Raw genomic sequence first — 17,871 nt, forward strand, 5'->3', positions numbered from 1 at the left:
CAGGTGGATTACAAAGCAACTGAATGGCTAATGAAGAATATGGACCCACTAAATGATAACATTGCTACATTGTTGCACCAGTCTTCCGATAAATTTATAGCTGATCTTTGGAGAGATGGTACGTAAATTTTTTAAATCAAGGCTTTTAATCTCTTTGTCACTCCAGTAATTTGTTTTCCAAGGCACACAGCTGTTTCTCACGTTTCATAGCCTTAGCTTGATGGCACTATCAAGCACGCGTATTTCAGTGTTTCTATTCACAAGATCTTGAAATTCTCTCAGTATACTGGGAACTAGGTTTGCAGGGTGCTAGCAGGGGGGGGGGGGCAAGCTCCAATGAGCAAGCTAATTCTGCCCTCTGTGCCTAGCATGGGTTTCGCTTGCACAGATGAGGAAATGGAAATTTACTTTAGGCAATCTATTCCTGAGGAGTGTTTCGTAAGCAATTGGACATCTGCGTTAAATATTCTAGATAATCTTTGAAAGTAGGGTAAAATGTTCAGCTAAGGGTAGGATATCAGAATGCAAGATGTGTCATTATCTAGCATCATAATGCAGGCTATATATTCTCTCTCTAACTTGGTTTCTCTGGTTCGCTAGTTTTTAAATGGTATATTTTGAAATTTATCCTAGAATTTAATTCAAATCAATGCTAATAGAAAAACATAACTCCTGGCAAGATGGTATTTCAAGGCCTATTATTGTTTTCCATGACAATTGTTAGATTTACACTGCCAGCTCCCTAATTGATTATCTTTCGAGAATCATAGAACTATAATCTGTTCTCAGAACCTGGATTATACTATTTCATGAGTGTTTTAAAAGAAAATACTTTTTTGATATCTCATTTCCCTCTTGGGGAATCCCTGGTCTGCTGAGGCATTACGCCTGAAGATGCAACTAATCAAGTTAACTCCATGTTTATTGTCATATGCAGAAGTACGGTGAGGTACAGGAACAATGAAATATTGCTTGCAGCAGTGTCGTCCGCCGCACATACTCAGCCAACACATAAAAGCGAATTATATATAGATTGTACAAAAATTCTACCAGACAGTGAAAAGAAAAAGTCTGCAAAAAAAATCTAGTGCACAACACAATTAGAAACACGTCTATGATAGTGCAAGATGTAGTTCAGTAGTCTGTTTTTGAGGTAAGTTTAGAGTTGTCCAGATCATTTCAAGAACCTGATGTTGTAGAATAGCTGTTCCAGAACCTGTTGGTGTGGGACTTCAGGCTTTTAAACCTACTGGTAGCAACGAGAGCAGGGCAGATCCTAGTTGGCAGGCTTCCTCTATGATAGATGCCATCTTCTTGAGGCATCGCCTTGTTCCAATGGTGGAAAGGGTTGTGCTCGTGATGGACTCAGCTGCGACGACCATTTTTCAGCCTTTTGCATTCCTTGTGTGTTGGAATTGCTGCAACATGCTGTGGTACAACCAGTCAAGGTAGTTCAGATCATCTGTAGAAGTTGCTTAGATTATTCGGTGACGGACAGATTCTCTTTAAACCTTTAATAACTTAGAGGAGCTGGCACATCATCTTCATTGTTACACCTATGTACTGTGCTCAGTGCAGGTAATCTGCGATGTTCACACCCAGGAATTTGGATCAGTATGTTTTTTGTTAATCTGTTATCCATCACAAGTGCTCCTAATGCGCGGTAGATCGGAACTGATTTAACCTTGATTTATATAATATTGCCTTTTCATTCTCATTTTTTCAATATTACATGCCCAGTTAACTTGAGTTTTGTTTTAGACCATGTCGAATATGATACATTTTTTGTTGACAATTCTGGCATTGGTTCAGGAAGGATTTACAAGCATCTAGTAAAGAGACTAGATGTGGATCTTGCTGTTCTCGTTGGTTATTAATTTCTTTGAGGGTTGAATTCTTATTTTTAACGCTGTCTCGGTTTGTTGCAGAGATAAAAGGCTTTCAGCCAGCCTATTTCTATGCATGCTTTCCTATTCTACATATCAAACCAGGTGGCATGAGAGAAGACTATGATCTGGTTGCTTCTGAGAATTGCCTGCTTTGACTGTTCATCATTCTCCTCCATTCCTGCTTTTTTTTCTTTCTATTTTCCCTTCTGCTGTAGGTTAATGCAACTCATCTATTTCAACAATGCCTCATCTTGTGTTGCAGTGGTGAAATCTGTTCCACCAACGTAAGCAAAATGCACTTGTGTGGAAAAAGTAGAAATTAAATTAATTTTCAATATTGATCTAATCTAGCACGAGGATTTTTTTTTTCTGCATTCAATAATGAAATTATTTCATAAATATAACTCTTGTTGGACCTAAATTAAGATGTGCACACTGCAGTGTCCCTAGTCCTGGCAGTTTCTCCAAGACAATTAAGGGGTATGATTATAGTTTATATCCTGGCTTTCCACATTGGTCTTTAGTTTTACTTCTTTCTTCCACATTATCATGCCATGTGCTACTCCTATGCTAAGAAGGGTGAAGGAATGGCATTAAGTGGCTTGTCTAGAATGGACTGGCAGGTCATGCAAACAGTCTGCGAAAAGCACAGTCATCCTATGCTTCTGAAATTTCTAGACCCTGCCTGTTTTTTTTAAAAAATTAAAAAATGGAGCTTTCTATCTTTCTACTATACTTGCACCTTTGATTGAGAACTAAAGCAGAAAAAATAGTAGGAACAGGCCTTTGTTCCCTCCTTCCTCCTTCCTCTTTTATAACCATATAACAATTACAGCACGGAAACAGGCCATCTCGGCTCTTCCAGTCTGTGCAGAACACTTATTCTCCCCTAGTCCCATCTACCTGCACTCAGACCATAGCCCTCCATTCCTTTCCCGTCCATATACCTATCTAATTTAAATGATAAAATCGAACCTGCCTCCACCACTTCCACTGGAACCTCATTCCACACAGCCACCACTCTCTCAGTAAAGAAGTTCCCCCTCATGTTACCCCTAAACTTCTGTCCCTTAATTTTCAAATCTTTTGTCCTTCAGTAGGATTGTGGCTGACCTTGGTACAACTTTCCTGCATGAAACGCTTTCCCTTCATTGACAGATAACCTTAAACACAGTTTAGTGTCTTCCGCAGTTATTTTTATGAAATGAAGATTTCAATTGATAATTAAGAATGTAGAATTTACGTGTCACAGTTATGTTTCCTCTTAATTTAGAGATCGATGCATGAACTGGGTTTCCAAGAGCATGCCATATTTCTGATTCATATAATTAATACTAACATTTTAAAACTATCTTTTTTACCTGTAATACTTCTGATGAACTTAAATTAGAAGAAGTCATTAGCATTTAAGTCTCTCAGAAGTTTTATAGGAGGATTGCACTGCAAATGTTCCTGCCGATCCAGGCACCTTCTGGGCTGGATGTATTTTTGAATTTTAAACACCTTTAAAATTTGCTAGATTACTATGTACACAATTAAAACGGCTAATTCAATGTACTGCGGCTATTTAGCTGTACAATGCTCTCTGAGAGAGCTTAAAGCTTAAGTTACCTACAGGTAAAATTTTGATGGGGCCAGAAGAGATGCTGAACTAGTATTTTTTTTCTTGTGGTTTTCAGGGATAGGTGGGATGTTATGGAGGGTAGATGAAAATGGAAAGTGGCTCCCTGTAAACCTATTTTCCTTATTCCATCAAGGAAAGTTTTCCTAATATAATGGGCCAGTTGAAGATTTCTGGTAAAATAACATGGATGGCACATTTTGACTTAAAAGAAAAAATTTCTTTAGTTTCTGAATTTTTCCCATTTTCCACACGTAGCACAGTAGGCCCCCTTTGGTAATGACTGGCCATGGGTGATGCATCCTGGTCGGATGCAAGCCTGGGCGATGTCATATGGAGGACAGGCTGTTGCCCGTGCAGCACATTCCCCCCCCTCCACGTCGCTGATCGATCCAAAGGGACAGCAGGGCCGTTACAGTTTGGCACCAGCGCCGTCGCAGGAGCTGCCTGAGCGGGGTTGTAGACAATGACGAACTGCCTTAGGGGCTCCGACTCCAGATTTTCTTGAGGTTTACTCCTGGATCCTTTTCCATGACTGGATATGGCCACAAGGCAGTGGAGGTTTAAAATCAGTTTTCCCTCTCCTACATAGCATTTGTCTGCCATAATTTTTACGATTTAAATAGATTTGTTTTCATCCCCTCCCTTGTTACTGTGATAGACATTTTAAACATCGCTCTCCACCCCATCTCAAACCACAAAAGATTAAACTGATATTCTGTGAATGCTAGTGATTTAAAGTTGAGCAGAAACCCAAGCTTCGCCAGGAGACTATCAAAGCATTAGACCAGATGCAGGGAATAGAGAGATGGATCACATGCAGGCAGGAGGTACCACTACACCTATTGCTTTTCCACAGAGATACTTTTGACCCGTTGACGTGCTCCAACTTTTGTGTCCATCTTGGGTCAAATTGGCTTTATGTAGGGCACAGATATGATGGGCCAAGGGGCGTGTTACTGAGCTGTTCTCTTCTATTATCTCTTCAGATGTTTGTAGGGAACAAACCAATAGAAGTTTGTAATGGAAGTTCCCATAACATAATAACAGATAATGGTTGTGTATCAGAATGATGACATCATCTCCAAAGGTTCATGGTTAATTACTATGTGTATAGCTGAGAAGTAGTAGTGTTATCATTTCCTCGCAGAAGTTTGTTGTCTTGTTGTTTTGATTTCCTCTTCTATCTTTTTTTCACCTTGGACCTCTTTTTGTAAACTAAATTCTATCCACTCCCTTGATTGCAATAATAGAAAATTATACTTCAAAGCATTAATGAGCAGAAAGACTTTGGTGTCCTTATAAATATCATCAAAACAGCATGCCATATTGAAAAGGTAACAAAAGTATACATATAACTTATTTAGATTTATAGTCATAAGAATAATAAAACTTGAAAGTAGAGATTGTACTAAAACTTTAATTGATTAGTCAGGTCAAGTCACATTTATTTATATAGCACATTTAAAAAACAACTCGCGTTGGCCAAAGTGCTTTACATTTGTTATAAGAATAGTATAAAGGCTTGAGAGTATAGATACGTTTTTAGTCTTGACTTAAGGGAGTCGATGGAGGGGGCAGATTAGGATGTTATTGGAAAATAATGAATAGATCTGACTCACACCTGATGAACGTCTGACATTACTCACAGCTGAGTAAAGAGGTTGCTTACCAGGCTGCTACCTGGAGTGGTAGATTTTAGTTTAGGTTTTGGTTTGCAGAAAAATATTTCGCTGAGTTTTAAATTAACGAGTTAAGGAGTGATTATCAATGTTAAACAGTTTAAACCACTTAAATATTAAACAATATAATTTAAGTGGAAAATATAAAAGAAAATTAGTAAATAAGACAGATAACTGATGAAACTGCAGTTAACAAGAGTTCTTCTTAGGTCCCCTTCAGTCATGGCAGACCATGCATGTCTCCAGGGTGCTACTCCCTATATGGAGGACGCCTGTGTGTGACTTTGTTTAACGTGGGGAGACTGGTGCACAGACAGCCACCAGGTCCTTGACAGATCTGGGTCAGGATCCAGTGGCATGGAGTCCAAGACAACCGGATACCCTTTTCTGCTGCAGCCTTCATCTGCCTTCCCAGCTGTTGTGACACTCCACTAAGGTCAGCCATCGTCCTCCGCCTGTTCCACCGTTGAGGTCTTGGTTGGATTGCTCTTTGTCAGAGACCTCCCCCTCGACCTTACCGCCATGGGTGGCCCTACCAGGAGCATAGCTCCAGACAGCATCGCTCTCAGGTCCACACAAGCTTTGCCACCACGACAAGGTGATGATCCACGGAGAAGTAACAAGAATAACGGAAGGATTTAAAAAAAAAAAAAATTATGATGCATATTACAGAGCGGATTAGTTTGACTGTAGTGGGTGAGATTTGCTTTTATTGCAGTTATATCTGTTAGTAGCAAAAATCAATTTAAAGAAAAGCTGTGAGAGAAAAGGAACAATTGCATATCTCCTTTATCCTTTGTAATTTTGCACAGTGATGTATATTTTTTACCATTACAGTAGCTGCACTGATAAAGATTCCTTGGGTGGACCATAGTCTGTTTATCAAACAAACCTGCAATTACAAAGTTAAATTGTTTGATGTTCATGTTCAGTCTAGAGTTTATCCAGCACTGCATGGAAATGACAGCTGAAGTTTAGAGCTGAAGTGTAATTTGTTTATCCTACATCAGTGTTAAAACTAATGATTTTAATTGCACCTTTTAGTTTTTATAGTAGCAGCAATATCAGTCAAAATGCTTTTGCCTGTTGCAGAGAATTTTCATTTACCCAGACACTATTTGAAATTGGTGCTGTCTTCTATTTAAACTAAATTCTCATTTCATCTTAGGAGTAGGAAAGAACTGCAGATGCTAGTTTAAATCGAAGGTAGATACAATGCTGGAGTAGCTCAGCGGGATAGGCAGCATCTCTGGAGAGAAGGAATGGGTGATGTTTTCAGTCTGAAGAAGGGTCTCGACTCGAAACATCACTCATTCCTTCTCTCGAGAGATGCTGCCTATTCCGCTGAGTTACTCCAGCATTTTGTGCCCCCCCCCCCTCATTTCATCTTACTTTGTTATGAGCTGTTAGTAGTACTCTGTAAATGTGCATGATATATTTGCGGAGTAAAGAAAGCCAATGGCTTGTTGGCCTTCATCACGAGAGGATTTGAGTATAAGAATAAAGAGGTCCTTCTGAAGTTGTACAGTGTCCTGGCGGGACCACACCTGGAGTATTGTGTGCAGTTTTGGTCTCCACTGGCTCTCCCTTGTCCATTTTCCTAGTTACATCCTCAAAAAATTCCAGAAGATTAGTTAAGTATGATTTCCCCTTCGTAAATCAATTTTGAATAAGGGGAGTGTCTTAATCGACTTTGGAAATTAATTCCTCAATCAACAATACTTTTTAAATAACAGAATGTAATTGATCATTATCATGGTACTGTTTTTTTGGAGTTTTTAAGTTGGCTGCTGCATCTACTATGCTACCACAGTAACTACAGTTCAAAGGTACTTAATTGGTTGTAAAACACCTTGATATATTTTTGAGTTTGTTTTTGTCTTCACTCAATTTAATTCAAAAGAAATTCCAAAGGCTTTGAAATAACACCTGTGTAGGTTACTCAAAATCCTTGTGTCTTTTGTATTTGAATGCAGCTTGTAAAAAGTCTTTGCGGAGTCTCAACTAGTTTAATCGACCTACTGACACTCTAGTTTTTTTGTACCTGTATCGTAGTTAACCACCTTGCAACAATTCCTTTCTTAGTGGACCGCATTGTTGGATTGGATCAAGTTGTAGACCTGTCCCATGCAGCATTACCTGGTGCGTTCAAGACCAAAAGGGGCATGTTCCGTACAGTCAGCCAACTTTACAAGGAGCAGCTTTCCAAACTGATGGCCACGCTAAGGAATACCAACCCTAATTTTGTTCGCTGCATTATTCCCAACCATGAGAAGAAGGTGAGTGCTAAACTCCTATGCCAGGGCGTATTGGTTTATTATCACATATGCAATATACAGTGAAGAGCTGTGTTTGTATACTATCCAGTCAAATCACACAATACATAAGTAGAAACAAGCCATACACAAGTACATCAGGTATACAAAGTAAAAATACGAGCGTGCAGAATATAGTGTTACAGCGGTATAGTAATGGAGAAAATACAGATTTTGAAAAAAAAAATGCAAGGTCTGCAATGAGGTAGGTTGGAATATTTGGATTCACCCTGGCATATGACAGGACCATCCACAGTCTGAAAAGGAAGAGGTTATTCCTGAATTTGGTAGCTTTTTTATTCTGCTTTTCAAGCTTATCTTCTGCCAAATGGGATAGAAAAGAGGGAATGACCTGAAAAAATATGGTCTTTTCCATGGCAATGTAAAATGTTGATGGAGGGGAGACTGCTCTGAGTGATGGACTGGGCTACATCCACCACTCTCTTTGCTTTTATGTGGTGCATCCTTAGAGGTTGGTGAGAGTTGTTGATGTGCTCAACTTCCTAATTTTTCTGAGGAAGTAGAGGCTTTGGTGAGTTTTCTTGGCTGTAGTGTCAATGTGTTTGGTCGTGGACAAGTTGTTGGTGATATTTCCACCTCAGAACATTTCTTGACACAGTTCTTGTCCATTCAGCAACTATTGGTTATGTTCAATGGTTCTGATGATAAACAACCAACCCTGGGGAAAGTTATTTCTGGATATTGCAGTGTGTACAATAACCTTTTCTCAGTATTGAGAGGCCTATGTCCATTATCACGATTCTACAATACCTGCTTTTTAATATTTTGTCTGGAGTACAATAAATGAATAATTCCCTTATTTGACAGTCTGGAAAACTGGAAGCTCACCTTGTTTTGGAGCAACTGCGATGTAATGGTGTCCTCGAGGGTATTCGTATTTGCAGGCAGGGATTTCCCAACAGAATCGTTTTCCAGGAATTCCGCCAAAGGTAACATTATTGATCTTTTCAGTGGTGAATTTGTTAATCCATTGGACAGGAATGTGCGTGTCCACTTCCCTGTACCTGCTGATCACCTAGCATGTCAAGCTAAACATATGCAGCGAGTAAACTCCGACTAATTTGTAAGCCAACATTAATAAAAGCTTTGAAAATGATGGTTTAACATTTAAGGCCTAACTAGTTCCATTGATGTTCTTCATTACCCTACTTCATCTGAGCTGCATGTAACGCCAATCTGTCATTTATGGTAACTAATGATGGGCAGTAAGTGCTGCCTTGTAACTGTTGTCCACATAGCATCAGCTATCTTGAATGATTCTATTCCGTGCAAGCCATTTTATGCTTCATTATTTACAATATAATATCCGAACTGGGCTACATTTGGTGTTGGATATGAAGATACGTAATTAAAGCAAGTAGACTCCCAGTTGAAATTTGGCAGCAAGATCGTGAGTTGCATAATTAGAGCTAAAAACCTATTATAATTATATGTGCTAATCTAGAAATGTCTTCCACCAATATTTCAAAAATTATTCGTATTTAACCAATGTGGTTGCTATTGTTGGCGATGCAGACAGCCAATATTAGAGTACAGCTTCCTTCAGTTGCCTTCTTATTGACTGTTCTTTATTAATTGCTTGTCAATTTTGTTTCCTATAATTCTATTACAGATATGAAATCCTTACTCCCAATTCCATTCCCAAAGGTTTCATGGATGGAAAGCAGGCGTGTGTACTCATGGTATGTAGTTTTAAAGCTGTTTCTAGATTTAGCAACCATTTCTAGCTTGGATTGTAAATGTTTCGTTTGATCAAATGCATGATAATTACTTGATAAGAAATGGAAACATGTGAACTAATACTTGATGTAACAAGTTTTAGTGATTGGTCATTTGGCCTATGTACAAAGCCGCTGAGAATAGTGTAACCCGACTGATGAAAGCTTGAATTTTCATTTGCTCGCTGCTTTGGTGGGAGGTGGTTGTACTGGGAATGCACAGATTAGAAAATTATCAAGATGACAAATCAGTTCCCCTTGTCAAGAATGGCACTCTCTGCTGCAATAGCCTTACTGATTTATTTTTATTATAAGACTACATTACATTAACAGTATTGTTTCACATTTTCCAATTGGATTCCCCAACAAAATTACATGACAATGCCCAACTGACTAACTGGAGCATATGCATTAATTGAACGATATGCTTTTAGATCGTGGAATAGTTGTTTGATTCAAACGCAATTAGCTATTGCTTCTTCAAAGTCGTTTGTTGGTAAATAAGAGTAGAAGAGAACCTCAAAACTAATTAAATTGATCTGATTTTAATAGCGCTAATTTATTTATTTATTTTTCAAGTATACCTATTTTTACAGTTTGCATAGTATCCGACAGAATCCCTATTTCTCAATATATGTTTGACTTTTCTTCCTCCTGACATTTACATTGCATTGGGCATCACTTGCAGGCTGCCGGAGGCAAGAACCAGTAAACCAGCAAAAGTAGAACAATGCTTTGTAGCTATCTATATTGGATGATAACTCAAATTCTGCTTAGATCTGACAACCCTATCACTTTGTATATCCATCAGGTGAGACTAATCTGCTTTAATAACTTTCCTGAAACCTTTTTCTGCAGATCAAAGCTCTAGAATTGGATTCTAACTTGTACAGAATTGGACAAAGTAAGGTGTTCTTCCGTGCTGGTGTGTTGGCTCACCTTGAGGAAGAGAGAGACTTGAAGATCACAGATGTTATCATTGAATTCCAAGCCTTATGCAGAGGTTATCTGGCAAGAAAGTAAGAACCTAATTTTTGAATGTTTCCTTAATTTAATAACGGTAGGTAAGAGCTCTGCTATTCCTCACCACACCTCATTAAAAGAATGTTCATTTTAAAGAAAATTTGAAATCTAGCCCCTTTGTTTGACCAAAGTAAATTTGACTTTTGTAATGCAAATAAATTAGCCACCCTTTTTATCGATGTCCGCTAATTAGAAAGTGAGGTGTTATTGGAACTCTGTAATGGTTACTTTGCAGTCTTGCTGCAAACTTATACTGTCGCAAATTGCCCAGGCAATCTTTTAATCCCATGTTGATCCATTAAGATCCAATAGTTTTGCCACTATTCCAATTGACGTAATCATTTAATCTAGCCTTATTCTTTTTGCATCCTCCCCACATGGAAAAAAGAAAAGCTATGATATTTTGCTTTGCAAGTAATCTAATGGAAATTTGTTGTAAAATCATATATGCACCCCTTTAGTACTAAATCTATTGAATTTAATGTAACATCCGCATTCAAGCTCCATATTTACTTGAATACCTGAAATACTGCTGTTACAAAATAAGGTTCTATTCTGGTTTGGATTCCCTGTACAAACCAAAAGGGTGCCAGGCAATCATTTGCCAATGTGATCACTATTCCAGATTTATAAGCATTAATAATAATTTAATTTATCCTTCTGTTGGTTATCAATAAATTGGTGAAAGTATTCGGTGATGCAAGGAACTGCAAGTGCTGGATTACAAAAAAGACAGCGCTGGAGTAACGTCAGTGTTTGTGCCGCTGATTTACTCCAGCATTTTGTGAGTCTGAAGAAGCGTCCAAACCCAAACATTCCCTATCCATATTTTCCAGAGATGCTGCCTGGCCCACTGAGCTACTCCAGCACTTTGTGTATTCACTTGCATTGGCAATTGAAGAAGGGTTTCAGCCCGAAACGTTGCCTATTTCTCCATAGATTGCCTATTTCACCATTGCCTTTGCTCCATAGATGCTCCCACACCCGCTGAGCTTCTCCAGCACTTTTGTCTACCTTGGCAATTGAAGCTTTGTGTTCAGAAGAAAGTAGAGCATGCTGTTAACATGAGTTAGCAAAATAGCATTCCGGAACTTCTGACAACTGATTCCTTTTCTATATTCAAGTTTGTAGGATTGTCCTTGAAATGTGATCCTTTGTCAAAGTTTGACGTGATAAATATTTGACCTGATATTTTGTTTGCAGTCCAAAATTGTAAATTCAATGTTTTTCCTATTCTGCATTTCAATACATGCCGCTAATTTTAAAAAGTACAAGTTTGCGTGGAGCCACTTCTAATGGAACTGTTCTTGTTGCCACTAATTATAGGGCCTTTGCCAGACGCCAACAGCAGCTGAATGCCATGAAGGTAATTCAAAGGAACTGTGCTGCTTACCTGAAACTACGCAATTGGCAGTGGTGGAGACTGTTTACAAAGGCAAGTATGATGCCCCAGAAGATGCAATTTGTTTTACTTTAACGATATCAAAATGTAGGGTAATTTATTAAATTTCTATATTTGGGTACTCTTATTTCCAAATAAAAAATCAATCATTTGTTTTAAACTCAGACAGTGTCATCGGTTTTACTGCATGACAAAAAAACAGTGGCCTTCTACCATGTGAATGTATTAACACGAGTACAGCTCTTCTATCTATTCCTAAATCTCACTTCTTGAAACATTGGTGGTGTGAGGGAGATGGGATTCTCCATTGTCTCCACACAGATTCAGATTCAGATTCAATTTTAATTGTCATTGTCAGTGTACCGTACAGAGACAACGAAATGCATTTAGCATCTCCCTGGAAGAGCGACACAGCCTTTATGCTGAGATCCCTAAATCAGAAGCCTCTCAAATCCCAAAAGCTCCACTCATCCCAGTGCCCAATTGCCACTGCGGTGAATAATATACAATGGACAGATTGAGTTTATTGCAAGACAATGTAAAGAGATGTATTTGGGAAGGTCTGATTTTGAAAAGGCCATTTAGAAATGGCATGATGTTGATAAATGAGGTTGGGTACTGAGATACTGGCATTCTTTTCTACAAGTCTTTAAAACGTACATGCTGAATATATTTTTGTGAATGAAATGTTAGTTAATTATGATCTGAATTTAATTGAATTGGGGGGGGGGGGGGGGGGGGGGGGGGGGGGGGGGGGGGGGGGGATTCTCTTTCAGAAAGCCCTGGTGGCTATGTCTGCTTCTTTTATGATTATTACCTAGAAATTCTCCTAAATCTACAGCAGTAGTAAGTGCATTGCCTGTCTTGTACTTCTAACGTTGATGAATTTTCATGTTTCTATTTTCATAGAAAGGTATCTGAGTAGAATTGACATTGTAATTTTATCCCTTAGTTTTAGAATAACTACTTTCTACCAGTTCATTCGTTCTTTAATCTAAAAAAAGTTCTATCTAGAAAATATTATTTGAACAAAATATGTTGTAATATCGAAGAAGGATCTTTGTGAAATCGCTACACAACTGAACTCAATGGCTTAATGCTCTGACTTCCATCCTCCACAAAACCCTCAAATCAAACTTTCATGGCATCATACATGTAGATACAATATTCTTTGCAGAAACAAGGAACTGCAGATGCTGTTTTATACCATAGATAAACACTGGGTGCTGGAGTAACTGAGCCAGGCAGCATCTCTGGGGGAAAAACAATGGGCGACATTGCTGGTTGGGACCCTTCTTCGATATTCTTTGCATATTGTTGAGCGTGCCCTGGTGCAGTATTTAATCTAACGGCATTTTTTATGCCCACAGGTGAAGCCTTTACTACAGGTGAGTCGACAGGAAGAGGAAATGGTTGCCAAAGAAGATGAGTTGCACAAAACCAAGGAGAGGCAATTGATGGCAGAGCAGAGGATATCTGAAATAGAGCAGCAAAACAACCAGGTAAGAATTCTCTCTTGGCATCCCTAGTATACTTGCGAAGTTCATGATTGTCCTTATACAGTGTGGGATCATTCTCTTGAAAGCCTTGGATCTGGTCTTTGGCAGACAAATGAGTATCCAAGCTATCTGGTTAGGATAGACCTGAACTGGCTTTCTTGGAACGCAGTCGTCCACAAAATTTTTGGTGATGATTGGATACAGTAATCTTGTTTCATTACTTTATCCAGCCTGAATATTATGATCTTATTCAGGCTGGATGACGTGATTTTGAACATGTTCCATCCACCGACTCGAGGTAGTCCTGAAGTAGACCCCCAGCTTCCTCGGACTTTAGCTGTATTGAACTTTTCATTGGTACCTCACACTTTACTCTGTCTGTAAGGCGGCAGGGGAAGCACCGACAGATGATCAGATTGGCGGAAATGAGGGCGAGTAATGGGGTGATGGCATACTTGGTGGTGCAGCATTGGTCAAGAGTGTCAATGTCCCACATGCAGCAGGAGACATATTAATAGTATTTGAAGAGTAGGTTCCTGAGGTTAGCTTGATTGTAGAATGAGCTTCCTCTAAAATGGAGGTGATGGTTTGAGTTTGTTTTAATTTTCCTGTTAATGCTGACAAACCTTATTGCCTTGCAGTTGATGGCTGAGAAGTCTGCTCTGCAGGAGCAGCTGCAGGCTGAGACTGAACTCTGTGCAGAGGCAGAGGAGATGCGGTCACGAATGGCAGCTAAGAAGCAGGAGCTAGAGGAGATCCTACATGATCTCGAGGCACGGGTAGAGGAGGAGGAAGAACGCTGCCAACATCTGCTTACAGATAAGAAAAAAATGCATCAAAATATCCAGGTAAAGTGCATTTAAAGTCGTGTGGTAAGGATTACAACAACAGTATATTAAATGCAAAGTACCTCACAAACTTAAAGATTTTGGGATGAAATGTTGAGATCTTTTGATCTCCAAAAAGTGGCAGTTGAGTTGAAGAAAACTTAAGTCACCTGTGTAGGATCAGTTTAACCTTGATGTGAGAAATGCTATTTTGTATTGCTAATATCTAACAAAACTGGGGATAACTTTTTGTTTTCAATGGAAACTGAATTGAATGATTTGGTTGAAGCAAATCTGGTTGAATTGCCCGCAAACTATAGGCTAGTTACACAAGATGACACCTAATTCAGTCAGAAGCATCAATTCAGTCAGAAGCATCAAAAACCTGATGGGGTAAGATCTGATATTCTATCCCGCCTGTCTCTTATGGATGTGATATTTGCTCCCTTCCATACACCAAACCTAGAAGCCATGTTACCTCTTGAGAGAGGCCAAAGGTCTTGACAAAGCTGTTCCAGGAATTGGTTGTGATTACTGAACTGAGGGAGTACTGCATAACGTTGGGTGCAAAGAAAAGAGTTGAACTCCAAGTCTCAAACATGCAAGGTTGAAAGGAAAGATTTGTGTATTGTAGTGTATATTATTCTGTATTGAGAAAAATGACTTGCCCCATAAAGTTCAAGATTAATTTATCAAATGTCCTAATGTCAATGCTCAAAAACTTTATGCTAGTAGATTTCTTAAACTGACAATAATGTGGCATTTAGGATAGCCCTGTTCTGAATATTCTGGTACGTTTATCACCTGGTACTCTGCTTAAAAATTAATAGAAACTGTTAATTGAAATGTTCACATTTTTAAACTTCAAAATTCAAGGGACACATATTCCCATAAAGCATTTGGGAAGTGGAAATTGTGCCTTTGTTTTCCTGGATGTGAAAGTTATTTGGATATTTTTGCGTTGATACTTTTGAAAGGATCAACTACTGAATGGGTTGTAATTCATCCAACGTTGTCCAGCAATTAGTTTTATTGTCTTTGATCATGTGTGGATAAACCACTTAAATATCCACAAGTTCAGGATTGGGGAAAGTTACTTTGTACGTGTAAAGAATGAGATGGTAATGATGATGTTGATTCTATGGCGCTTCTAGGAGCTGGAGGAACAACTGGAAGAGGAAGAAGCAGCTAGACAAAAACTACAACTGGAGAAAGTGACTGCTGAAGCTAAGCTGAAGAAAATGGATGAAAATCTCTTGGTGCAGGATGATCAGAACAGTAAACTATCAAAGGTACACTTTTTTTTTGTCATACGGAATAACTTAATTTTAAATGAAATCTTTCACACACTGAATTTCTTCATCTCACCGTGTTTGTGTCATGTGTCTATATGCAGGAAAAGAAACTTATGGATGAGAGGGTAGCAGAGTTCATTACGAATCTTGCTGAAGAAGAAGAAAAGTCAAAAAGCCTGGCCAAACTCAAGGCGAAACATGAAACAATGATTTCAGATCTTGAAGGTGAACTTGAATTAAATGTTTGTGACTATAATGATTTTGCAAGGTCTGTCAAGTCACTTTTACACCATACTAAATGACTAAAGTTTCTTCCTATTAAAACATTAGCGTGTTTTATGCCAATCTAATGGTCCAAATCTCCTTAACTGGGTTTTTTAAAGAATGGAATTCAAATTCTTAAACCTCCAATGTGAGATTTAAATGTGTCTTTTCCCAATCTAGAATATGCACACTTCCCTTGAATCAAAAAATTGTCAGGATAAGGAACAAGAGGCAGTAGGTTTCTGCTGTTTTTTTGAGCAATCTATTTGCTCTCCTTTCCCTGCTTTATTTCCTAAAACTGCAAAATATTTTATTTTCCTCAAATGCTTTTCCTTTTTGAAACCCTGTTTTCCAATACCACTGTGCAGTACGTTCCATACCAACACTAGTGTCTGTTTTAAATTATTTAAAAAATAAATAAATGCAGATTTCTTCCTTCAATTTCTGCCTTTATTCCCCAGCCCTGCAGCTATCGGTTGATGGGAAGAACATTTTTTTACCCAAATGACAAAATTGTACAGAAATGAAAATCTCTCAATCTTAGCTGGATGGAGAATAATCCTTGTTCACATTTCAAATTCTTCAACCCTAGAGCCGTTCTCATAAAAATTTGTTTACACAATTGGCACATCCTAGTATCCATCCTAGAGTAAGGGGACCAGAATTGGATGGACTAATCCACCTGCTAAACTCCTGCTTTTGTATTCGCATGTTTATGAATTCCGTACGTTTTACCATCAGCTCTTGCAACTTGGCTTACCAATTTGAAAGTTATATCCAGGGTTCCTCTACTCATGCTATTTCTAACGAAGCATGAATTATTGTCTGAAGAAGGGTTTTGGCCCGAAACGTTGCCTATTTCCTTCGCTCCATAGATGCTGCCTCACCCGCTGAGTTTCTCCAGCATTTTTGTCTACCTTCAATTTTCCAGCATCTGCAGTTCCTTCTTAAACATGAATTACTGTTTGTCATTCCCACGAGTGCCCATAAATTGATTTCAGTGCTTAAACATTAAGTCTTGACTAGAATTTTATTTCTGAGATACTTGTTTAAGAATCATCAGTTTGGTCAACATTTAAAAATTATTTGGACAGGTACGTGGATAGGAAAGGTTTAGAGGCACAAGGGCTAAATGTAGGACTAATGTAGATGTGGCATCTTGGTCAGCATGGGAAAGCTGGGTCAAATGCTCTGTTTCTGTGTTGTATGACTCAGACTTTAGAGACTGCAAATGCTGGAGTTTGGAGCAAAAAACAATTTGCTGAAGGAAATGAGCAGGTCTAGCTTGTCATGCAGTTCTGGGGAGGCGTTGTCCACATTTTGGGTCGATGCAGCATTTTGATTATTGTTAACGAATATATACTTGGCCACAAAAGCCAAATAATAGGAGCAGTGACAAATTTGGTTTTGTGCTGGCAGATGTTTGTTTTGGAACTAGAGTAAGGTAGGATAACCAAATGGTTATCCTGCATGGTTTTGTAACCAATTTTGAGTTTATAAGCATACAATCTGAGAGTTTAAGCCCCATAGTTGCAGTAATTTCAGGATTTTCTTCAATGTGGGGAAAGGTGTACATTTGCATCATGAAAATAGAATGGTCTATAAAAAATGTTCTCCATTTTTTGAAGGGGAAAGGTTGAAGATTTAAACAAAAAAACTATTGTTGACTAGATATATTGGATTTTTGCTTCCGGTGGTTCCTTTGAGTATAAGTGGTCCATTGGAAAAACATTTAAATTGCTTGTATCCAGTGACCTTTTCTATCCCGAATGTGATTTTGGGCTACAGCGGGTTTTCTGGGCGTTATCAACTTTTCTGCATTACAGTACTGTTTGTTTCCTGACAGACCGACTGAGGAGGGAGGAGAAGGGAAGGCAGGAACTGGAGAAGAACCGTCGTAAATTGGAGGGAGATTCATCAGATTTACATGACCAAATTGCTGAGCTCCAACAACAGATTGCAGAGCTTAAAGCACAGTTGGCCAAGAAAGAGGAGGAACTCCAAGCAGCACTGGCCAGGTAAAAATTGTAATAAGCGTGTAACAGAGAAAATCAACCTTTGTTCCTTAACCGTCTTGCACTATTTGTCCATGCATTAGCCTTTTATCCACTGGAGACTCTATGTTTTAGATTTAAGATAGCATCATAGTCATACAGCAGGGGTCGGCAACCTTGCTCTGCATAGTGGATGGCGGGCCATATCTATCACGTGTACATATGGATCCCGCCCTCGATGGCTGGCATCAAATCACGCGTTCACAGAAGGTAGTCAAAAATGCTGGAGAAACTCGGAGGGTGAGGCAACCTCATGCAATC

General features: G+C 38.8%; 1 protein-coding gene across 4 annotated transcripts in view; it reads left to right on the forward strand.

Moving 5' to 3' along the window:
- The window catches only part of LOC129713774 (myosin-9-like), a 102,692-nt gene that overhangs the window by 58,650 nt on the left and 26,171 nt on the right, over window positions 1-17,871 (forward strand). For all 4 annotated transcript variants that reach the window (XM_055663069.1, XM_055663070.1, XM_055663071.1 and 1 more), the window contains 11 exons: window positions 4-118; window positions 7,278-7,471; window positions 8,336-8,457; window positions 9,141-9,210; window positions 10,105-10,265; window positions 11,596-11,704; window positions 13,042-13,173; window positions 13,812-14,018; window positions 15,152-15,289; window positions 15,394-15,517; window positions 17,403-17,574. In XM_055663069.1, the coding sequence (XP_055519044.1) occupies window positions 4-118; window positions 7,278-7,471; window positions 8,336-8,457; window positions 9,141-9,210; window positions 10,105-10,265; window positions 11,596-11,704; window positions 13,042-13,173; window positions 13,812-14,018; window positions 15,152-15,289; window positions 15,394-15,517; window positions 17,403-17,574 (1,544 nt within the window). The remainder of the gene's footprint in view (window positions 1-3; window positions 119-7,277; window positions 7,472-8,335; window positions 8,458-9,140; window positions 9,211-10,104; window positions 10,266-11,595; window positions 11,705-13,041; window positions 13,174-13,811; window positions 14,019-15,151; window positions 15,290-15,393; window positions 15,518-17,402; window positions 17,575-17,871) is intronic.

The sequence above is a fragment of the Leucoraja erinacea genome, chromosome 37 (assembly GCF_028641065.1).
Source record: "Leucoraja erinacea ecotype New England chromosome 37, Leri_hhj_1, whole genome shotgun sequence".
Classification (NCBI taxonomy): domain Eukaryota; kingdom Metazoa; phylum Chordata; class Chondrichthyes; order Rajiformes; family Rajidae; genus Leucoraja; species Leucoraja erinaceus.